Genomic DNA, 25,482 nt, shown 5'->3' on the forward strand with positions numbered 1-25,482 from the left:
TGACATGTTTTTAGAACATTCAATTGTAATTTTCATTCAAGATAGCATCATTTGAGTCTGTACTTTAAAATTGGATTTAAGATAAATTTTTTCTAATATCTTATTTAAGACATGAATCATAACAAAACTCTAAAGTAACAATAGACTCTTGCAGCACTTAAAAAGATAAATATAAGATAGAAAGTATAATAGCTATTGCTAAATAAAAAAAGATTGGAGATTCTTAAGCCAAGAAAAGAATACAAAAAAATGCATTGACAAGAGTGAAAAAGGCTTCTTTAGTGACACTATACATACAATCTAATTAAGAAGCTACAAAGCAATATTCTACAGGTCTTCCATGTTTGGAATTAACTCAATTCTTAGCAATAGGTAAGTTTGACTTAACCATGGTTAGTTAACCAACTTAACTAGGTTTAAGGTTAGTTCCATGTGTAAGTTTTTAGTATATAGAAAAGGTTGCTATTCCTCTCTCTCTCTCTTGTGTGCATACTTTATTCATACTTTGGAAATTCTTCAAAAGTTTTTTCTTGTTATGTTGTCCCGATTGATTATATAGCCCATCCTTATGATTGCTTATGTTTCCAAATAATTGCTTAGCTAGATTGTATCTTCTACAATTGGTATTAGAGTTGATGGTTTCTCGATAGTTCATGACTTAGGCAGTTGTGCGAGTTTGGCAAAGAGAATCTGTATAGTAGGTGCTCCAATCTCTAAGTTGATGTTGATCGTGAGTCAACGACTTCTTTTGCTTTTCAAACATCTAGATGTGACGGGGCCACCTGTGCTTCTCCCTGAGGCGTGCAACCACTCAAGCTTGATAAACGTACCTACCCTCTGCAAATGGCAAACCTAGTCCTTCTGGCATAAGATCGAAAGAGAACTGGATCTTGTTTCTTAATAGGCTTTGGAAAGAGTTTGAAGAATTATATTGTATAGTATGCTAGTCTCCTATATAGAATACTATCTACTTTGTATTGATCTTACACCAAGAGTTGTTACTCTTGGTATTACCCTTGTATAGACAATATATTATATATCAATTGATCTTATTAATATAATATTGTTTCCAACATGGTATCAAAGCAATAGAAAATTTGATACTTAAAAAAAACTTTAATGAATGCTTTATTAAAAAAAGAATTTCTGAAATTACAAAGTAGTTTATAATAAAAATAATATTAATACAATTCATTATAATAGAAAAGGTTGATGAAGAAATTTAAGTTCTTCAAACTATGAGAAGCAATTCTAGACCTGAAAATGGCAACATACAAACCATAAGCAAAGATAAAATTGAATTGATCAAAAATAAATTTATAAATTATTTTAATTTTATTTCAAATTTAGAATTTTGAAGATGACACAAAAAGTGGACATCAATCATGTTCCAAAATTTTATGGTTTATATTTTAATATATGGAAACATAGATTAACAATAGTTTGTAAGGCTAAAAAGCTATGGTCCATAGTAAGTGGTGAAGAATGCTTACTAGTCAAATCAAGAATAGCAGAAATTGCTGCCAAAGCCTCAGCTTTACCAACCATAGGAGTAGGGAGTATAAGCACATGGATAGACAAGGATGCCTTATCTTTAATCATAATCAACAATTGCCTAGAAAACATCATTGTTTCACATATACAATCTTGCACATCAGCAAATTCAACATGAGAAGTATTAGTAAAAATATTTGAATCACATGATGTAGTAACTAAGATATATTTAAAAGATAAATTATAAACCTTAAAAATGAGAGAAGATGATAGTGTTATTAAACACATACATACTTTCAGAGCACATATGGAATAATTGTTGGCAGTAGGATTAACAGTTCCAGATGATGAAGCAATTCTCACTTTAATGAGAAATTTACTTCTAAGTTATAGATCCTTTATTAGCTCCTTAAGAAGGCAGCTTGGGATCACATTAGCATCCTTGATAAAAAATTTGATCTAAGAAGAAACATCCATGAAAAATATGAATTTAACATCTAATAATAATTCAGCATTATATGTAGGTAAGAAATTTCAAAATAATAACAAGAAATCTTATTTTGATAAGAATTTCAAAAGGATTTCACAAGGAGAGTAGCACCTCTAAACCACATGAAAAGAGCAATTTTGCTATTGATAAGAAGTATTTTTTTTGCAAGAAATCAGGTCACTTGATTAAAGATTGTAGAACAAGAATAGCAACTAAAAATTATAATAACAAAAATAAAAAAAAAAATATATATATATATATATATATATATATTGTTATCAAAACCAATAAATTATATATGGTAATACTTATAGTTAAAAAAAACCCAAATTCAATGTGGTATGTGGATTCAAGAACAACTCAAGATATATATCATAAGTTAAAAGGATTTGTTAAATACATCAAAAGTAAAGACAAACAAATTATCTACTTAGGAGATGATACTACATCATACAGAATAGAACGACATGGTGATGTAAATATCAAACTTACAAATGGTGATGATAAGATCATACCTGATATATTACATATACCAGGACTTGCAAAGAATTTATTCTCTACCAAACAATTAAATAAGGCAAGAAGAGAAATTTGCATACAAGCAAGCACCACTAGACTTATAAATAAATTTGATCAAACCATTGCAATATGTAAATTAAACCCTGATTTATATGAATTAGGTACAACAATACTTTTAAACAAACCTCAAGTTGCTATTCCAGCAACAATACAATTAAATAAAGCAGATTTATGGCATTCAAGACTAATACACATAAATCCTCAAAGACTCAAACAAATACAAACCATGATAAAGAAGATTGATCCTTTTGATAAAAAAAAAATTACCTTGTACCAACCTTGCATAGAAGGTAAACAATATAAGGAAAAGTTTCCTACACAAGCTACACAAAGAGCTATCCAATTGTTAGAACTTATACATTCTGACATTTGTGGTCCTATGAAAGTAGGCACACATTTAGGATGTACTTACTTCATCACATTTATTGATGATTTAACAAGATATTGCCAAGTATATTTGATGAAATATAAATTTGAAGCATTTGAAACATTCACCTTATATAAAAAATTTGTAGAAAAACAAACAAGTTTCAAAATCAAAATCTTAAGATCTGATCATGGAGGTGAATATACATCTAATGACTTAAAGATTTTTGTAACAAAGAAGGCATTAAATAAGAATATACTATAGCTTATACATCACAACAAAATGGTGCTTTTGAAAGAAAAAATAGAACATTAAGAGGAGCAGTACTTACAATGCTATCCTAATCAAACTAACTTAAAAATATTTAGAGTGAAGCACTCCAAACATCAAATTACCTCCAAAGTAGGAGCCTTACAAAATTTGTATAAGTTACCAAAATACCATTTGAATTATGATATAAACAACAACCAAATTTATCCTATCTTAAAATATTTGGTTGCAAAGCTTATGTATTCATTCCTAAAGAAACAAGAAAGAAATTAGAATCTCATTTGTAAGAGGCTAGCTTTCTAGGCTATAGGGAAGAATCTAAAGCCTATAGACTTATGAATATACAAAATCAGAAAATTCTTATTTCAAGAGATGTTCTCTTTAATGAGAATCTACATGATCCACAAACAACCACATACTTGCAAAAAGACAATGAAAAACTCTTACTAGATTTAGAATTATTCAAATATCCTTCAACAACTATAAGGACCAATGAGCAAAACGTCTCTCTACTTCAAGGCATGTCTTCTCCATCAATGCCACCACCACAAGAAACACATGTATTTGATCAACAACCAATACATAGTACTTCTTCAAATATGGAAGAAGAATCCCCTTCTCACATTGATATCATAAAAGACTTCTCTCAACTATCATTACTAAATGATCAAGAAATCTTATCTCTTGAAGATGATAAAGTCCATTCTACATTGCAAATCCCAAATCTTTTTTCTCGTTCTCAACCAACACGAATTATTCAACCAACCACAAGATTGTTAGAGTCTATATAAGGTTGAAAAGAATATAAACAACAACGTAATTGGCATCATCAAGCCCACCTTATTTCTACTCATATAGAAGCTCCAAACCCCATTCAAGAAGCAATGAAGAGGGTTGATGCTCAAGAATGGCAAAAAGCAATCAATGTTGAAATTACATCCTTAAAAAAAAAAATACATGGCACATGACAAATTTAGCTCCTAATCAAAAACAAATCAGTTCAAAGTAGATTTTTAAAATAAAAACTAAAGCTGATGGAAGTATTCACAAATATAAAGCAAGGCTAGTTACAAGAGGTTTCACCCAAGTTCGAGGTATTGTTTATATGGAGACATTCTCTCCTATAGTCAAACTTAACTCTATCAAAGTTCTTGCTTTAATCACTCAACATAATCTGAAAATACATCAACTAGATTATCAATATTACTTTCTATGATTACTCCTATTTTCAAGTTATTGGCAGTTTTATGCATGCCATTTTTAATTTTAGACCCGATTGTGCTTATGCTATTAGCAATTTAGCACAATATCTTTCTAAACTAGGACCTATGCATATTCAAACTTTAAAAAGAACTATGAGATATATAAAAGGCACATTAAACTTTGGCATAAAATATCAATACTAATCTCAAGGTGATATTCTCCATGGTTATTCTAATGCTTATTAGGCAAGTGATAAGGACACTCATTGCTCCACCTCTGGATTTTGCTTCTTACTGGATAGAGGAGTCATCTCTTGGGGCAGCAAGAAACAACAATTTGTTGCTTCATCCTCTACAAAATCAGAATACATAGCTTTAACAAAAGCAACAGTTGAAGCCATATGATTGAGAAAACTATTATATGAACTTGGATTCCCTTAGCACGCACCAACTACTATATATTCAGATAGTCAAAGTATCATTGCTCTTAGTGAAACTCCCAAATATCAATTTAGGAGCAAACATGTGGACACACAATACCATTTCACTAGAGAAAATATCATTTTCAAAGAAATCAAAGTACAATATGTATCAACCACATATATGATAGCAGATATATTTACAAAATATCTTTCTAAAGAGAAACATTTACAATGCTTATTACAATTAGGCATGTATCAACTTCCTCTAAATACAAAACAAGCAAACTATTCTATAATCATTCAAGCATTACTAGTCTCCTCTAAACAGTACAATTTTACATACCATAAATATTTTGATACATCATGGAGTGAGAAACAATCTAATAAGATAAATTACTCCAAATCCATGACATATCAAACTATTGGAGAAAACCTATCTATCCATATTTATAGGAGAAAAATCAAACCATTATAGGGCCAGCTATAGGATCCACTGTAGAACCCACTGTGGAGCCTAATGTTGTGCTTATTGTTGATCTCACTAATGGGCTTGCTGTGGAGCTTGCTGTTGAGGCGATTGCATTTGTGGTGGACTCTATCTAGATACTTCTTTAGGAACTCGCTATTTTGCTTGTATTTACAATGTCTCTTCCAACAATAGAATAATCAAGAAATAACAAAAACAAAAAACAAAAAACATGTAGACAACAAATAAGAAGCAACAAGCAAACTTAAGTCAATCAAGAAACACATTCCTTCTCAGATTTGAAGAAGCAATGGAAGAGTTGCAAAAGAACTTCTCAACAATGCAACACCAAAAAGAGGATTGCAATCCTATATGTGTCACACATATTTGTTTTCAAAATGGATGAATTTTTACTATGGATGAAATTCAATTCAAAGATGAAGATTAGTGTACTAGTGGGAGTATTGGGAGAATTATATTGTATAGTGCACTAGTCTCTTGTATAGAATACTATCTACTTTGTGTTGACCTTACACCAAGAGTTGTGACTATTGGTATCACCCTTGTACACACAATATATTATGTATCAATTGATCATATTAATATAATATTGTTTCCAACAAGGAGAAGAAGTAGCAACAACGGTTCCTTCGTCGGCTCTGGGGCTGCTGTCAAAAGTTTCGTCAGTGAAGGATGGTACGGAGATATAGAGAGAGTAGAAAGGAAATGAGGGCGAGGGGGAGGAGTGACGTCCGTGTAGGGGTGCCCACCTAGTATGTTGTATGTATATACGGCCACATGAAGGGGAGCGATACGGCTGAGCACAGCGGGCGAGATGGAGGCTATTAGAGCTGGTGGAGATCTGCGCACCTGAGGGCGCTCTGGGAGGAATCTACAGAGTGCTGAACCACAGCGTGGTCACGTGTTCGAGGAGGTACAAAGGCCGGGTACGCCGTTGTACAACATCAAGGCTTATTTTCTGGTCATTGAGTCGTTCGGGTTTTTCGGAGACGTTGCGAGTGGCGACGTTCGGGCAAGCATTCTCGCAATGCGTGTTCGACCACTGAGAGATGATGACGAGCAACCCGTTGGAAGCGGGGACGCAGTTGGACAAGAAAGTGGTGGACGCCAGGCTGTGACAAGTAATTCAGGTCTGTAGGATTCGGGTTTAGTAGTTAGGTGATTGTAGTGGCATTGGTTTGTGGACGTCAGCGTAGTTGCTGCAACGGAGCTGGAAGTCGCGACGTTGTAGCGTTGTTTGGATGACAACGCCGGTTGTGTAGATTTCACACACACGCAGCCGAATTTGGGAGCCGTGGGGGTTGTTTTTTTAATCATATAGGGCTTTGAGCTCAAATTTGTGGAAAATAAAGAAATGTACTCGGGATTTTCTAATGCTGCCACCGATATCGACAGTATTTTGATGATATATCTCGGGTGATTTGCGTGTCCTCCCTATTTATTTTTACTGCCCATGCTGTTGACAAGGATCTGGATGGAATTTAACTCGACTTTATTGAGGAAATTGATGCCCCGCACTTTTTCTCCCTTTACCTACGACAAGGAGCACCTAAAGTGGGACTCATAACCTCAAAAAAGCAGGGTGCGTATTGATCAGGGCACTAGAGAACGTGGCTGATATTAACTACTTGGCAAGCTGACGGTGGAGGTTATCGTGCATAGACTCTGCTGCTGCTGAAGTTTTTTTTGGATCTTTTCGACGTTTTCACTTATGTTCTTAGCCTTGTTCTTGTAGCAGAGTTTTCTCTGTGTTGCACAAGTTGCTGTTTTCAGTTGATGTGCATAGCGGCGGTGAAGCAGATAAAGTGGCTGTGATTTCTGTTGACAAAATTTTCCCAGAACTCACTTACTGCCATGACGATGAGTTCACGCAAGTTGATAGCTCCCAAGTTTGAGGTGGAGAAGTTTGATGGCAAGATCAATATCAGTGTGTTGTTTCAGCAAGGCCTTAAGAAGACCGTCACTGGGATTAAGCCATCAGATGTGAAGGACGTAGAGTGGGATGACATGTGTGTGAAGGTTTGCAGCACCATTGAGCTATTCTTGGCCAATAACGTTCTCAAAAAATGTCTTGGGTATGGACAGGAATAATAAAAACGTCATATTTTTACCACATTTTTTTGAATCCTTAAAATAGTGGTATCTATAAATATTCGAGTTTTTGTAGAATCAAGAAATTATATATAGTAAAGACAATATAGCACAAAATATGTTTAAATTATATAAAAGTAGTGTGGTTTATTGGAATACAATGCGAATTTCATCTGGGACAAGCTCACTGCACTCTATCAAGACAAGTCTATGACTTCCCACATCTATCAGTTGGAGCGGCTCTTTAGGCTGAAACTGAAAGAACGTGGTAACATGCGTGAGCACTTGAGTTAGTTTGATGAGATTGTGCATGAGGTTTTGCAATCTGGGAAGAAGCTGAGAGATGATCATCTTGCCATACATTTATTGATGGCACTTCCAAAGTCTTATGCTGCCATTATCACTGTAATGACAAATGGTCAGACTAAGTTGAACTTGGAAGCAGTCAAGTCTACTCTCCTTGCAGAATGGAGTAAGAAGAATCAGTCTTTGCATGAAGATGATTCTGCAGCTTTGGCAGTTAGAGGGAGGCCAGCCACATTCCAGGGGTTCTACTCCACATCCTAGAAGAAAATCTAAGCATAGGTCTAAGTCTAGACCCCGCTTTCTTGAATGTAGGCATTGTCATGAGAAAGGACATAGGAAGAGTGACTGCCCTTCTCTTAGGAAGAAGAAGCACTTTTTGTATGATGGCGCATCTACTTCTTCAGCTGGCATTGTGATTGCCAATTTTGATAATGGTGCCTATGTGTTGTGTACAAGTGCTTTTGGTGATAATAAATGGATGTTGGATTTGGATTCATCTTATCACACATGTCCAAAGCATTCTTTCTTTTACACTTACCAGGAGACATTTGGATGTATTGAAGTTGAAAATGGAGTATATCATGACATTGTTGGCATGGGCAATGGGAGATTTAGGATGTTTGATGGAATTGTGAGGACATTGACTAATATCAAACACATCCTTGATATTTAAAAATAACTCATTTCCCTTGGTTCTTTAGAGAAAGATGGATGTTACTTTGTTGCATGTGATGAGGTGCTTTTGGTGATTAAAGGAATAGTGATCTTAATATAAGAGTTGTGGCAAACAAACTTATACATCTTCCAAGGTAGGAACCTTGCTGAGAAGGTGGATTAGATGGATGATGTGGAAGAGTGCTTAAGTATTGAGGCTTTAATATTTGGTTCCAATGGATATAGCTCCACTTCAAGGGAGACACCGTCCATTGATTTGTGGCACTATTATTTGGAGCATTTGACACCATCCATTGATTTGTGGCACTACTATTTGGAGCATTTGAGTAGCAAGGATTTGACAACTTTGGTCAACAAGGATTTATTGTAAGGTATCAAGTCAGATAAGCTTTCTTTCTATAAAGATTATATCTATGGCAAGTAGAAGAAAATAAATTTTAGTTCTTATTCCTATCATTTCCATGAGATTTTTGAGTATATTCATTCAAATGTTTGAAAGCCTTTTCTAATGTAATTCCTAGGTGGAATCAAGTATTTTATGATATTTGTGGATAAATTTTATTCTTGAAGATATTGGCTTTACAACATGGAGGATAAATCTCAAATCTATGAGGTTTACAAGGAGTAAAAAGCCATGGTAGAGCTATAGACTGAAAAAGAATTGAACTGTATCCAATCAAATAATGGCAGAGAATATAGGTCAAATAAGTTTGATCTATGTAGTTGTGAAATTGATTTGAAGCGGCATCACATTATACTGGAGATATGTAAGTAAAATGAAGTTGCAGAGAAGTTGAATCAAACCTTGATGGATAAGATGCATTACATATTCAATAAGGCTTAGTCGCCTTATATTTTTTAAATTGAAGTAATGACTCATTCAACATATATTTATAATCTTGCATTGCATAATACTAAGTATATGCAAATTCCATTTGAGTTGTGGTATAAGAGACTTATTGATTATTGTAGACTTTGAATTTTTGGCTGTCTAACTTATATTTATATAGAACTAATTTAAAGGTCTAAATTGAATCTTAACTCTAAAAAGTACATCTTCTTAGGCTATAGTTTAAGATAAAAAGACTACAAGATATAAGATCTTGTTGATTATTAGGCATGTATGAGTAGAAATATTATTTTTAATAAGAAATGGTTGCTAAGGCACCAAAATGATTTGGAAGTAGAGGTGGATGAATTTACTATGGTGATGTAATTGAAGATGCTATTGCTAATTCTTTTACTAGAGTTGCAGTTCTTCAATCTTAAGTGTAACACTTTAAAAGTAAAAACTTTGCTCAACCTCTAAATAGATTTGATTTTATAGATTCTCATATTCATTTGGTTGAGGAGGCAAATAAACTTGATGTATTTCTACTCATTAAGGATCAAAATCCATTTGGCTATCTCTAAACATGGATAAGTGGATTGAAGTAATATTGAAGGAGTTGAGTTCTTTGAAGAAAAATCAAGTATGGCACTTGATGAAGTTGCCAAAAAATAAGAAGTTTGTTCAATATAGATGGATGTACAAGAAGAAGCAAGTTGACACTTACAAAACATGCCTTGTGGTCAAAAGATACATTCAAAAGAAGGATATGGACTACATTGATTTTTTCTCTTCAATTGATAAGCTTGCCACTATTCTTGTATTATTTGCAATAGTTGCAATACTTGATTTTGATTTATATCAAATGGATGTGATTACTATCTTCTTGCATGGGTTATTTAATGTAGAAATTTATATAGCACAGCTAAAGAGGTTTGTGTTTAAAGATACATAAGACTTGATATATCTTTTGTTGAGATCATTGTATGATCTTAAGCAAAGTCATAGACAATAGAATAAGTGGTTTAATTCCTTCATATTTTCAAAGAGATTCATATAGAGTGAACATGATTGTTGCATTTACATGAATGAGTGGAGAACTTCAAGATATTTGGTTTCATTTTTTTGGCTCTCTATGTTGAAATGACATATTGATTGCTACTGAAAATATGTCTAATGTTGCACATCTAAAAGCAATGTTAAATGAGGAGTTTTCAATGAAGACTTAGATCAAACCAAGAAGATTTCAAGAATATAGATTCATTTTAATAAGGAATAGAAGTAACTATGGTTGTCACAATGATAGTATAAGGAGAAAATACTTGCAAAGTATGTGATGGAGAAGGCAAAATCAATTAGTATTCTATTAATCCCTTAGTTTGAACTTTCACAACTTTATTACCTTTCTACTAAGAGTGAAATTTAAGCAATGAAGTCTATTTCCTATAATAATGTCGTGGATAGTTTAATATATGCTATACTATGTACTAGACTTGACACTGTCCACGCAATTGGTGTTTTGAGCAAGTATATGATAAATCTAAGCAAACTTCACTAAAAAGCAATAAAATGAATTTTTTTTCTATTTCAAAGATACAATTGACTATAGGATTATGTTTGATGGTATTTTTAATTCAACATTGGAATTGAGAAGATATATAGATTTAAATTATGTTGATAATTTGGATAGCAAGAAGTCTATCATTAATTATGTGTTCATGCTAAATGGAAGATGTATCAATTAAAAGTCTACAATTCAATCTTGTCTTATGTTGTCTACTATTGAGGTTGAATACATGGCACCTTGCTAAGCTATTAAGGAACTAATTTGATTCAAGAAGTTGATAAGAGATTTAGATTTCTTACAAGATCAACTTTAGTTTCTATATGACAGTCAAAGTGCTTTGCATTTGGTAAAGAATCCTATATTTACTATATACTTACTCAAAACAAAGTACATTGACATTTATTACCATTTCATCTTCGATGTGGTAGATAAAAAGCAGATTGCTTTTAATAAAGTAGCTTCTTCAAACAATGTTGCCAACATGCTTACCAAGACCTTACCTTTGAAGAGTTTTTTTATTTTTTAGCCATGATTAGTATTAAGATTAAACTAGATATTATAAAGATAATTTGTTTATATCATAGTAAGTTACTTGACTCATTTTTATTAGAACTTTAGTCAAGGTAGAGATTATTAGAAATTAACTTAATTCTTAGTGTTAAGTCAATTTGACTTAATAAAGATTAGTTAACTAATTTAATTAGATTTAGGATTAGCTCCATGTATAATTAGTTTTAGATATAGAAAAGAGGCTACTACTCCTCTCTTTCTTTCTTTTTCTCTCTTTTTCTCTCTTGTGTGCATACTTTGTTCATATTTTGAAAATCTTTTAGAAGTTCTTTTCTATTGTATTGTTCCAATTGATTATATATCTTGTATATGGACTCTTATGTTTCCGCATTACTGCTTAGAGAGTTGTAACTTCTATAATCAAATGCATGTACAACTTATAAGGTAAGATCCTCACATATACAAGATATGGCCAAGTATTATACATATAAAGCAAGTAGTTAATATGTGCAAGATGTGATCAACTTGTTGGTCAATTTTTCAACCTTTTAGTCACCTATAAATACTTGTAAAGTCAAATTTGCATTTACAAAGCTTCTAAGTAGTTTTTCAATAAGATATTATCAAATTTACTTACTTTTATAAATTCCTCTAATCTTCATAATTATTAATGCCAATGTTGTTATTTATAACAATATAGTAAGAATATTAAATTAAACTAAATTTTCTAATTTTAAATTTTTAAAATAATTAATTAATTAAAGATCAATTCTTTATTACTTACAAATTTTTGTATGATTTTATTTCAATCTTACACATAAAAACTATAAATGATGTATATAATTAAATAATATTAATTAATTAAAATAATATTTATAATAATATATTAATTTATTTATATTAATTTATTTATTTATATTAATTAATTAATTTTATATATATAGAACAAAATTAGACTCACCAAAATAATATGGATACAACAAAACTGCAATATGTAATAGTTCATAGCAACTAACTTTTACTTTAAAGTAATTACTTTGATATTGACTCAAAACATGATTATTGAAGTCCCAAGTAAAATTTAAAAACTTAGGAAATATTTAAGATCACACAGTATGTACTTGCATTCTATTATATTATGTCAACTTCCTAAAACATAAAAACATAACTAGTGCAAGATTAATATCACATGATATTGACAAGAGGTCTTTTTAGTGTGACTAATTTTGCACATTAAACATGCCATATACCTTGTTAGTTGGATTTTAGATCTCTCTCATTTCAAGCTTCATCTTATTGATCTCAACTCTCTTGAAGTTACAACTTCAAACATTATTGTGATTTATTCATAATCTAACTTAGCTTAGCTCAAAATTCAAACTTACAAGATCCAAATCTCACAAACTTCTAGATAAAGTTGACAATATCAACATGAACTACTCACACAAGTAGATACCATAAGGAATAGACAAATTGATTCATTGAGTCTATTCTATTTCTAAGCATGTATGTAAAACTAAGCAATTGTATGATAAACACAAAACAACAAAATATGTAAATTTATACCTCAATTCTTATATAGGAATGATTTGATCTAGATTGATAGACCTTGAATTGCCTAACATCCATTAAGAACAATGTCAAGTTGCTTCAATGTTGTTCAATACAACTTTACTAACACAAATTTTTTTGATTAGTTTTTTGAATGTAACACATGAATATGCCCTTTCCAACTTTGATGCAGCCTTGCTATTAGGATCATTCTATAATATAATATACTAGTCATATATATGAATATACAAACCAATAGTTATGACTTTATAATAAGAGTTGTGACTTTTGAGAAGAATATTGAATTCAAATTAAATTTTTATACAAGTTTGATCATTTAATATAAGTTAATATAATTCTAATATGATATCAAATCTATTAATAGAATTATATATTTTATATTCTTTTATTTACTAAATTTTGGCTCTAAAGAATGCTAATATTTATTTAATTACTTTTATTTAAATAATTAAAAATAATTATTTAATTATTTTTTATAAATATTTAAAAATAGCTAAATTAAGTAATTTATTTATAATTAGAATATTTATAAAAATCAAATCACATATTAAATTTTATATCAAATTATTATATAAAGCCAAACTATAACTATTATATATTTTTTTCTTCAATTAATCTAATCATTTATACAAATCAAATTCTATAAAGCATAATATTATGATAATATTTTTGTAACTTATTTAAAAAATTTGAATGATTTTAAAAAATTAGAACATATTGATGTTTAATATCATTGTTCCATAAGATAGCCAAGATAGCATGAACAAGTACTAAAATCTAATAGGTCTACAAATTGATAAGCATCTTTTATATAATTTGTCAATAAAAGTTCTAAGCTTATCATAGGAGCTATAATAAAAGAAAATCTCTAAATAGTTAATATTCAATCATAAATTAAAAAGTATTTTTTTAGATACCAATTATCTTAAAGTAGAATAGATATATAAATGTACATGTCCAAATTTTACTTATTAATACAACTAAATAATCTACTTTAGCAAGAATTATGCACAATAGATTATTAGAAGAGGTGAAACAATTGTGGATCTAAATAAGTCTTATTCTTAGTAAGAAGATGAAACTAAAAAAAAACATATCTATAAGATAAAAAGCTATGAAGTGGGAGAATGAGATAATGCAATAAAATGAATAAATAAATTTAAAAAATTTAAGCTTTAGCACATGAAAGTAAAGACAAGAACAGTACAAAATATAATGTAAGATATTCAACAACTTTTATTTAGAATAGATTGATTATGTTAGTTTATCTAACATTTTTTAGTTTGTGAAACTTTATAATAATTTATTTGATTGTAAGCAATGAAAAGAGAAGGATTTTAATAAAACAAATAATAATTTGATTGTTATTATTCCACATACTTGGTATATTTTGTATATGTCTTAGATCATGTAGTAGTTAGTACATTTAAATGATTTTTTTGATGAACAAGTAAACTACAAAATATTTGGCTTTGATGATACTTGTTGTGTAAATTCACTTAAAAATTTTCTATAATACAAGTCCACAATAGGAAAATAAAATATATCTAGATTAAAAATCTAAATATCTATAATCAAACAAGAATCTCGGTAAGTTATCAAATGCTTTTTGAAACTTTACAATTTAATTTACTTTCATATTTATTTCAAGATTATTGTTTTACTAATTTAACTACTCAAAATAATATTATTTTATATAAAAATAAAGTATTATAACAAAAATGAATTTTTAAAAATAAAAATAAATCAATTAATGAAGTCATTACTTAATAAAATAAACAAAAATATCATAACCCCAAAATGTGTTTTTAGTACCACAGTAGACCTTAGGCACAGGAATAAAAAGAAACTCGGGCTGCAAATTAACACAAACAAACAAGAAAACGGTACTCCATAGTATCAAGCATCCACCCAAAGTCGAAATTTCACAGAAGCCACAATAATATCTTGCCAAAAAATTCTATTAAAGTAATTGAGACGCTGAAAGTTAGCAAAAACTCATTAGGCAGCAACAGCCAGAGTCCTCACATTATCATGCTCTGGCGAACAGCCTAAATTATATTTGTTGTATAAAACGCTCTGCTTTGTTTAACGATTCTAAAATTTCTGAGGTTGTGAAGCATCACAATGAGTCAATACACAAAGGACAGGGTACACTATTCCAATTATCACAACTCAAGTTCCGTTCCAAGTCAAGTTTAAACCAATGACTAAAATAAAAATATAAAAAAAATAAAACCTACAAAATCAGTTGACCTCTCAAGTCATTATTCTTGACATTACGTGACAGTAAGATTCTGTGGGTCAAAATTGGTTCTCACCCGAAAACTTGATGAACTTCGACAAATCGATTATTCGAAAAAGATGTAATGCACACGCAGGCTTATCAAATGTAATGACATTGTACAGAGGATGATTACGCGTTATGATCTAGTACAAGCCGATTGCCTTCCACCAGAGACCTCCAGCTACAGACCAAACCAAGATGTTCCAAACAGCCATCACTGCTCCATATTTGAACACATCCTTCAACTCCACATAACCAGCTGTCGTGAAAACCAACAACGCATGCGTTAGGGCTGTCGCGTTCTAGAATAAATAAATAAAACTCAACTTGAAGATTTCTCACGTCAGAGTGAAGAGACCAATTAGCACACGATATTATCTCAGGAAATCACATATTAGAGGAAACAAACTAGGAAAAACAGGAGAGACTTACATCCGAAGTATACAGCGGCTTGACCACTGCTGTAATGTGTGAGCCCTCCAAAAAGATTTGTGTTAAAAGCAAGTGCAAGAGCTGCCAAAATGGTGGGCACTCCAGAGGCGATGTGCATGGCAAGGAAAGCGGAGTAGAGGGCACCCACATGTCCAGTTTGGCTGGCAAACAAATAGTGAGAGACGAAGTATGTGCCTTGGAGGACACCAAAAGCAGCTGGCCAGCTCAGAGAGTAAGAAGCCAAAGTCTTAGCAACAGCGTCAGACATCCACTTGACAAGACCCAGGCTGGACAAGTTTCCGGCCATTCCAACGAGAACCGCGAACCACGTCAATGTGTCCCAGGCAGACTTCTCGCTAAGGCAGTCGTCCCAATTCAAAACTCCCACAAGGAGGAGGATGCAGAGTCCCAACATTGCTGAAACCACGCTCGCAATGCCGAGGGTCTCCCTGCAAGTAAAAGAGAAAAATCGTGTGAACCTCACAAAAGAGAGAGAGGCAGGAAATGTAACAAGATGAGGCGGATAGGATTGAAACAAGGAAATTGATGTTCCGAGTTGCGTACCCAAAGACCCAAAGAGTGACAGCCAGCAGCATCGTTGCTACCATTGACCATTCGTTCTGAGTGACAGGTCCCAAAGCCACCAGTTTCTTAGCAGCCGCGGCAGGAGCGTCAGGGGTATCCTTGACCTCTGGGGGGAAGAGATTGTAGAGAATGAGGGGAGTGGTAAGAAGAGCTATGAATGCTGGCACACTAGCCGCTTTGAACCATGATACCCATGGATTGGACACGATCACTCCAAGCTCTTGCGCCAGTTTCAAACAGAGAAGGTTCTGAGCTGCCGCGGTCAGAAACAGGGCACTCGAGTTTCCAGCTGCCTGGTGATTAGGGCAACAAATTAGAACTCTCGACGTCAGATTCTCCAACCGACAGCTACTGGTGCTTTCAAGTAACGTTGTATCCCCAAATTCGGTCACGAAATCACAGGATGCAACCGCCAGTTCAAAATCTAGGCACCAACTGACGACATCGAGAAGCGATTTACGACATTTCTACAGCAATACGATAGCGACAGGGGAAAATAAAATAAAATAAAATCAATCAATCAATCAATCAATCAATCTCAAAAGCACCTCGGGCACAGCTACAATTCAAAATCTTCCAATACACAATTAGGATGATAGATTAATGTGACCAATTCCTCGCGGCAGACAATCCTCTCATCAAAATCCACGAAATTCCAGCTAATTCGAATTTCTCTCCCATTTCCGCTTAATTGAATTTTGGTCATCGACACTGTCATAGAATGAAACTAGAGCTGCGCACGAAAAAATGTTTCACCAATTTCGCATTCGTATGATATGATGGTAATCATACGTTTAAGCTACACGCAAAATTGAATCTACATTTGGATTTGGTTAAGAATGAATTGGCAAAAACACGCCTCCATTTGGCCAATTGAAAATGTTTTTGCCTCACCTGGAACTGCGTCATCACAAGATACGCTCCCAACTTGCTAGCAGATTTGTCCTCGGGCTTGCTTCCCGACGACAGTGACAAGGAGCCGATAATTGGCAAAAACACACCCCCAGCTCGGGCCGTAGTGCTGGGCATGGCGGGCGCCAATAGCGTCTCACTCAACGCAAGTCCATAAGAAAGACCCAGAGTGCTCTTCCCCAACCACTTCACAAAGTAGGTCGCAACGCGGTCACCAAGCCCCGTCTTCACGAACCCTCGCGCGAAAAAGAACGAAATCACAATCAACCAGATGACATCGTTGGTGAAGGCCCCAAATGCAGCAGCAAACGTCAGGGTTTTCGTCACAACTGCTACAGTCAATCCGAGAAACGCCCATGCTCCCACAGGAAGTGGCGACAACACCAATCCCGTGATGGTCGATGCGAAAATCGCAAGCAGCTGCCAAGCTTGCATTGTCACGGCCTCGGGCTTCTTCACCAAGTACCGCAATGCAAGGCCAACCCCAACCGATAACACGAACGGCAAAGGCTTCACTCCTTGCGAAACTTTCTTCGCCGGCACCTCTCCATCGGTGGCCACCACCCCGGCCGCGCTAGCCCTGGCCACACTCGAGGAATTATCCCCCACATCTCTCCTTGACCCCCTGCCCCCCTGCTCAAAATCCCTCCTAGACCCTGCATCTAGGATCGACAATTGCGAGCTCACGTCGCTGACACTGGGCAGGAATGCGGAAGCCTTCTCGAAAGACACCAGACATGGATTCTTTGCGGATTGCTTCACAGAGCTCCGGCTGAAGCACGACACGCCACTGGCGCCACCACTGAAACGCGCTTCGGTTGCAAGCTTGATCCTCACGGTGCCCTGGTGGCGATAGCGAAGGGTGTGAGGAGACAAGCGCAGGTTGGCCCCGGCCTGCAACGCCATAGCTGCGATTCCGTCCGCCTCAGCAGAAGACAAAGACGAGGAAAAACAAAAAAGAATCGCTTGCACATTCCTAGATCTTTGATAAAGCCAAACGCTCTCTGCATCTGTGAAGTTTTTTTTTTTCCCACTCTTGCGCAATCTCTTGGATCACCATGATGCTGCCAGTGAATGAACGGAGCTTGCCGGCAACTGGGTGGAGCTCAATTTACCAATTTGACATCGAATCTTCGGAGTAAGAAACCAAAGGGATTTTTTCGAATATTCAAATATTGCTGTTAGCATCAAAATCTAAGACAATGATCGAGACAAACCGGAGAGCATCGGGTTATTTATGGTTAGTTCAATCTACATTCTCCCCATTTTCTGATGCCAGTCTGATCGGAAATTCCTTAAAATTGTTCTCACTCCATCAAGCCTTTTCACGGTAATTTCAACGCAACCAAACTCAGCACCGGGGCGGAGAATCTGGATCATCGTTCCTTCCAGGTGGGCACTGGTTTGTAGCGATGTGCTCGCGATTTAGCCCGACAGCCTTTTATTCTGTTTCTGAACCACTCGCAGTTGAATCCTTTCGGGTTCACAACGTAACTGTCGTTGCAACTCGGCACTTCCGTCATTGTTATTCGTGGTCATCACTCTTTCGGTGGTGGCATGCGCTGTGGGTTCCAAGCGTTGAACACATTGTGGGGAAGAAAGCACTGAGCTGTGGAGGAATCTAGATGCAGCACCACGCCAGGCTAACCTTGAATCTGGAGCACAAAGAAGGAAGGACTAAATATAAACCAAGTAAACCTGGAAAATAGAATAGATTCCTGAAAGGGATTCCCATTTCCCATGCTGAGTTCTTCATTTTGGACCCACATCGGAAAGAAGATTGTGGTGGACAATGGCAAAGCTGCTTGAGAAATTGGGGCAAGAGCTGCGCATCCCATGGGCATGTATTAGTGTACACTAATTTTGCTTCCTTGGGGGTTTAAGCAAATGACATCGTGCATACATGTTCCAACTTGGATCACATTCCAAAGAGTTTTTCAAGAGATACTTTAAATCGGCTGACAGTTTTGTCTGCTAAATTGCATGTAAACAAGCAAACTCAACTCAAGATGCAAAAAATTATTTTTATTTTTATTTTTATGTTTGTAATTTTTTTGCTTGTAGTGGTTTAATATCTATATAAGGGTAGAGACATGAAGTTGTAAGCAACTGTAGGTTGAGGTAAGAGGAAATTTAATTAGAGGATTGCAATTTTGTGCACAAACGTTGTTTGTTGTGTAGAGTTACAGATTACTAAGAAAAAATACAAATTAAGTATTAATCCAGTATAATAAAATTTAATTCCAACACAAGTGGCTAAAAAAGCAAAAATAGATTGTTGTGAAATTTTAATAATAAAAAACATCTTTCATACAAATTTAGCACTTATACCAAAATGGTATCTTAAAACAAATATACAACATGGAAAATGTTAGAAATGTCTTATCAAAATTTGATGATTTCAAGAAAAATAATATTACACAAAATGATGATTTGAAGAAAAATAATATTACACAAAATTTTGCTGTGATCATCAACATATAACTAAACATTAGACTTGGCATGGAACATTCTAAACATAAAAAAGAGATCCATCCATAAACTTAGGAATGTACGACTTTCCAAGGAAAGATTCATGTGGAGGCGAGGTCTTGACAAAACTAGTCATACAATAGTAACAAAATTGGAAAAGAAAATGATTGCCACCTCAACACAAACCAAACGTAAAGCCATACCATTGACATTACACAAGAAGTTCAGTTCGCAAGGTAGTTTCGAAACTAAAAAAACAAAAACAAAACAAGAGGTGGAAACCATTGGCAATATGGCCACGGAGACACCACACAAACTCATGCGAAGCAAGCTCAAGAAATGGCCAGCTCCAAATGACCGGCACGAATTCTTTCCTCATCAAATTGAGGGAATCTGGACACTGAATTGAAAGATAATAAGTTTTCACTTCCCTTTCGCTACACACGCTTACTGCCCGGATCAAGCCCAAGTCAAATCAGAACATGGACAACGGATCTGGAAGGGAGAGGAATGGAGGATGATGTCACAGAACTAATTGAGCTGAAGAAGCTCAGAAATTTTACCCAGTAAGCTTCAGAACCTATAACTCTTACACTGCATGATGTCACCTCTTTGATCACACCTTCTAACTCCTACTTTTTTCTCGAACAATTTCAGATACAGAAGAAGAATCTGCACAAATTTTAGTAGTTTAAATGTTTGAAATCGTGATGGTTTAAACGGAGAATGGGGATCTATCTGAGTCTCTTGTTTACAACGGACACTGGTACACGGATCACATGGCCCAAGGAACCGGTGAAGGTAATCCTTGCGAAGCTGGATGCTTGAGAAGCTTTGGTAGCGCGCACCGTGAAGAGGATGGTCTGTTTGTTGCGGACACCCACTCCAATGGTGAACACCGCAGGGTTGGCGGTGATCACGAAGTCTGGAGCGTTTGTGATGGAGATGGTGTATTTCTCTGCAATGGGAGCGACGTTTGTGACTGTTCTTGGAACATGGGCCGTTCCAACCAGATTCGCGAACGTGATGGAGGGAATGTTGAGATCCGTAGGCTTGCCTGCAACGCCTGCACAGGCTGTCTTGGTGGCGCCGAGGACTTCCCGAGGGGTTGACATTGAGCACAAGAACCTCACGTAATTAAGATAACCTGTTGCAGCAAGGGCTTGTGTCAGAAGCAGTTCGATGGTAAGCCATTCGGAGACGAAGACGACGTACTAAAGATGTTACACAAAGATTCAAACGAAAGAGTATTTCGGCTGACCTGCTTCGAAAATGAGTCCAGGGTTCATGGCGGCGTTAATGTTGAGCGCTCCACCTCCCATGTCGAACGGAGTAGCTTTCTCCAACAAGGGGTAGGCATCGGGAGAAGGATTCTGAGCCAAAAGAGGACGTTTAAAGCGATCTTCAACGTCGGCCGTGGTTGTCATCGCAGAAGCGAGTGCGGCAGGACTCCATTTGGGATACTTCCACTTCAGCATTGCTGCCAGACCAGCCACATGTGGCGTGGCCATGCTCGTCCCCGAGATCATTGCAAACCTTTGTCCTGCGTTATTCCCACAAACGGCATCGTCAACACGTATACCCTCTTACTAATTCGATCAACGCAAGGTTCAGTGTATGCTCATGTCCATGTTAGCATCCAGCGTAAGTTCCTAAGGGCAGAGTGGAAACCTGTAAAGGCTGGGTTGTCAGTGCCGATGGGAGTCCAGGCACCCCAGATCAAGTATCCTGGCGCCATCACATTTGGTTTCAGAATGTCTGCTTCGTTGAAGTTGAAGTCCTTGACGTTCGGCCCTCTCGAAGAAAAGAGTGCCACTTGCTGCACAGATCTAGTGTAGGTGACGGTCAGTCCGTTACCAATCTTTGCAGTGGCTCCGAAAGTCAGGATCTTCCCGCTCCGATCCTTTTTAGTGTACCGGTTGTAGTATGCCAGGAGAGTCTGCCACAACCAAGGACAGTGTGAGGTCAATACTTGGCTACTAAACTCTAACCTCAAGCTGAAGAACCTATTAAGAGCTTAGAGTTACAGCAAGAAAGGTCGGTAACTTACATTCGAATCGGCAGAGGTAGGGAAGACAATGGCAGGCACAGCAAGAGGAATGGGCTCATATTTTCCACCCGAGACGTCCGAGTCCACCACCAAGGCCACACCCGCTGCTTCCAATGATTGAACCGTCTTCACCAGTTGCTGCATTGTAGACCCCCCATAAACATAGTCGAAAGAGTAGGTGCAGATTAGGATCTTGCCCCGGACGAGAAGCTTGTTGTAAAGCTTAGGCGACTGGCAGTCGCTGGGAGAAAGACTTGGATCGCCCGACCCTTGCACAGCGTCTTGCGCCAAAATCAAGGGATACAGACCTGCACCTCTTGTTGCAGCTGCAAAAGAAGCAAACGAAACATGCACGCCATTTTAGTTTACTTGCAGCTCATCTACTGAAACCCTGACCTCAAAGGATACAATCGTGAATTAAAACTTACGAGCCAGTCCAGTTCCTTTGATGATTTGTCTGTTGCCAAGGGTAATTGTATTCCGGAAAGTTCGATCGTCCACCCCTGCTGCCACTGAGAGCACCCACGGACTAAACGATGTAACGGTCTTGGCATACGGGCCGCCATTTCCAGCGGCTTGGACAACAAGCACATTGGCCTTGACAGCGTTGAGGAGCGCTATGTCCAAGACATTCAAGAAGGTGCTGGAAGAGCCTCCTGGCGGGCTGTTAGGTCCAAGCGAGAGACTCAGGATGTCAACTCCATCGGCAACCGCCTGTCATCTCTCAAGTTCATCAGCATCCACAAACACACACACACACAAAAAAAAAAAAAAAAAGAAAAAAAAAAAACTACTACGTAAATAGATCCTCGACGGTACCAAAACCATGCAAGCTGGGCGTTGAAATTGGCATTGCGATGATACCTGATCACAAGCTGCAATGACGTCGGGGATGAAACCTCCGATGAAGCGGAACAGCGCCTTATAGACGGCGAGACGCGCCCTTGGTGCTACGCCACTTGCACTTCCATAGTTGGCTCCATTGACAATCACCGGCACTCCATGGTTTCCAGCAGCAGTGGACGCTGTGTGGGTTCCATGGCCATCACCATCCAGAGGCGATGCAAAATGGAGGCTGGCATTGAACCCACCTTTCTTCGCAGCGGCATTGAAGAACCGAGCTCCAATGATCTTGCCATTGCAAGAGCCTCGAGGGAACCCCGGGCCCACGTCACATCTACCTCTGAACTTGCGAAGAGGACCATAGGGCTTCTGTCCACGCGCGGTGAAGCTCGGATGCGTGGGATCAATTCCTGTATCCACTATTCCAATAATCATACCCTCTCCCGCGCCTGTAGGACCACCGCACTGCGACCACACCCCCTTGGGCAGGCCGAGATACTCTGGCGTGTGCACAGTGGACTTGAAGACCTTGTAACTCTTCTGCACACGGACAACTCTCGGGTGCTTGGCCAGCCGCTCCGCCTCGTCGGCAGTGAGGAAAAGTGCCACTCCGTTGACGAGATGAGTGTAGCGGTACACTTTCTCACAGTCCTCGTATCCAAAAAACTCTGTAAGGATCTGGTCCTGGTGCTTGACCAGGTAGGCATTGTATTTTTTCACAAGGTCGGAGATGTGCGCCCTGCGAATCAAAAGGAACAAAAGAATTCGCACCTTGAGACAAAGAAAGCATAAAAACTCACTTTATTTCATCTTAAGAATTACTTCAACGACAACACTCATAGACCGTGATGCGGAAGTTTCACCTTTTGTGAGCTTTCCTCCATCTCTCTGAAAAGTACTTGGAAGTGCCGCGCAGTCCGAGGATTTTCCCATTGTAGGTCACAATTGGCATCTGGTCAAAGACGACCATGTAAACATCCTTCTTCGGACCAGCTTCGGTAGCCTCATACGATTTTGCTTCAGAAGTGATCAGCGAAGGCAGCCACAAGGCCACCACCAATACCGTCCATACTGTTTGCATTCTCCAACCCCTTGCGACCTCCGAGGCTCTCATTCTGCTGCACCCCTTTCTCGCCGTCGATAAAACCAGGTCCAGCTGACAGCCTTCAAAAATGGTGTCGGTTATCTGCAATTTGTCGATTCCCTAGTTGTTGCAATCAGCTGCCAACAGTTCAGATTCCTCCTTGTGATACTGATGACAGCTACAATCTTACGATGTCCTGGTACGAAAGCGCGTACTTCCTCCAGCAGCCTGCACAACAATCCGACCATTTCTTAGGTCCAGATAGCACTCATAATCTGGCGTCGAGATCGTTGATTCATTTGCCAATGTCGCGAACTTCAAAAAAAAAAAAAAAAAAAAAAAAAACTAAGCTGGGGACTCTGTAGAAATCGAACCTCCAGGGACACGTCTCCACCGACACCTATGCAGATTTCTAAGGGAGAGCGCATTTCGAGCTAGAGCTTTCTCATCGTAAAGCTGACTAAATGCACACGGCGTCAAGACAGAAAAATCTAAAACTTGGGAAATAATGCACCCCGCCATTGATGCGTCATCTGCTATTCCGCATTCGGCACTTCATACAACATCGTAAGATTGTAGCTGAATAAATGCGCAAACTCAATGCTAGCCATAACCACAAGGTAAAACCATCGGCTTGTGGGTTTCGAATAAGATTCATTAGCGATGGTTGCTTGTATTCCACTGTACAATCTTATCTCTGCAGACACTCTGGTCACACATCTCCAATGGCAGGTACAAGCGATACAGGTCGTGTCGAGACACAGCATACAATGGTCAGGTAGCTCCAAGAGACCCAAATACTAAAACTAAAGAGACTAGCATTTAGGCGAGCGTCCATTACGAAATCAACAGCGACATTGCCCTTAAAACAGCGGAGCTGATCAACTCACCACAGAGAGAGAGAGAGAGAGGGGAAGAGAGTCGCGCTCCTTCTGTAACAAGGTAGTGAAAATCGTCACAATCTTTACATTTTAAAGGACATTCTGCGCGCGACGAATTTCGAAATGGTCACCATCGAATAGACAATCGTTCAATTGTTAGCCAACACTCACCTTCTCCGCGGCCAGGAAGTGCCGCTGCTGCCAAACGTTGGCACCGCAGCTCAGCTTGCTTAAATGTGCTCCGACGCATCTGAAACTAGGTAACCACTGTCCCTCGACCTCATACCTTTTCTTTCTTTCTTTCTTTCTTGTGTTTTGGCAAGATCGAATTGACCACTGTACCTCTCCACCTGAACGAAATCCACCTGCGGGGAACGTGGGCGGGGGAGGTGGGGTTGGAGGAGGCTGGGATGGCACTTAGAGCCCGCGGACTTGAATGGGATCGCCAGGACGGCAGCAGTGCCAAGCTGACAGAAGGGTGGATGCTGCTGAACTGTACGCCACAGTCACTGCAGCCCTGACTCCCAAGACCCTCTACCCAACACAACTTGAGCTACACTTCAGAATGCCAGATTTGAGGTCATGCATAGTCTTGGAGAGCGAGTGCCCGTTCCTTCCACATGATGGCGCTGGCGTTCTTGGACATGAACCCGGACTCGTAGCACACTGCACCTAATTCGCGGCCTACCCACATCCTAATACGCGGTCTGCCCTGTCAGCCCTCCCCTGTCGTCGCTCATCTCAAACTCGCAACCCGCCTAGATCGCCAGATTGCCGTAAGCAGTTGCCGCGAAGGTGTGCCTCTCCACCTGAGCGGAGTCCACCTGGAGTATATGTCTACCTTCCTCCTACGTATATCCCTCCCACATTTAGTTCATATTCAAAATCATACCCTTCAAGTTCATTTAAAGCTTCTGGACGTGGAGATGGCGGTGGCAGGTGAACCCCCACCCTGAAATAGCACTTCGATTCGAGATTCGGACTGTTGGAAGCGATCGTCCAGTGCCTTTCTCCCCCCAACTGTTCCGGATTACTGGGACAGAAATAGACTGACATCGCGACTGTAATCTGCGAA

At 37.4% G+C, this 25,482-nt stretch overlaps 2 protein-coding genes across 4 annotated transcripts; both read right to left on the reverse strand.

Moving 5' to 3' along the window:
- Window positions 1–15,190: 15,190 nt before the first annotated feature.
- Window positions 15,191–18,217, reverse strand: LOC112275971 (dicarboxylate transporter 2.1, chloroplastic). Its single transcript, XM_024506846.3, has 4 exons — window positions 17,060–18,217; window positions 16,145–16,458; window positions 15,581–16,029; window positions 15,191–15,407 (listed from the first exon to the last, which is right to left on the reverse strand). The coding sequence occupies exons 1-4, from the start codon at window positions 17,981–17,983 to the stop codon at window positions 15,292–15,294; spliced, it is 1,803 nt and encodes a 600-aa protein (XP_024362614.1). The 5' UTR covers window positions 17,984–18,217; the 3' UTR covers window positions 15,191–15,291.
- A 1,664-nt stretch (window positions 18,218–19,881) lies between these two features.
- Window positions 19,882–25,066, reverse strand: LOC112275964 (subtilisin-like protease SBT2.5). 3 transcript variants are annotated; one of them, XM_090243830.1, is made up of 9 exons: window positions 24,579–25,063; window positions 24,417–24,458; window positions 23,306–23,754; window positions 22,464–23,181; window positions 22,028–22,313; window positions 21,600–21,925; window positions 21,221–21,488; window positions 20,811–21,092; window positions 19,882–20,696 (listed from the first exon to the last, which is right to left on the reverse strand). In XM_090243830.1, the coding sequence occupies exons 3-9, from the start codon at window positions 23,554–23,556 to the stop codon at window positions 20,284–20,286; spliced, it is 2,544 nt and encodes an 847-aa protein (XP_090099956.1). In that variant the 5' UTR covers window positions 23,557–23,754; window positions 24,417–24,458; window positions 24,579–25,063; the 3' UTR covers window positions 19,882–20,283. The 3 variants fall into 3 exon arrangements, with proteins under 3 accessions (XP_090099956.1, XP_090099958.1, XP_024362590.1); XM_090243832.1 differs by having other exon boundaries at window positions 23,901–24,458; window positions 24,579–24,904; XM_024506822.3 differs by lacking the exon at window positions 24,417–24,458 and having other exon boundaries at window positions 24,579–25,066.
- Between the last annotated feature and the right edge of the window lie 416 nt (window positions 25,067–25,482).

Source organism: Physcomitrium patens, chromosome 2, assembly GCF_059467195.1.
Source record: "Physcomitrium patens ecotype Gransden chromosome 2, ASM5946719v1, whole genome shotgun sequence".
Lineage (NCBI taxonomy): Eukaryota > Viridiplantae > Streptophyta > Bryopsida > Funariales > Funariaceae > Physcomitrium > Physcomitrium patens.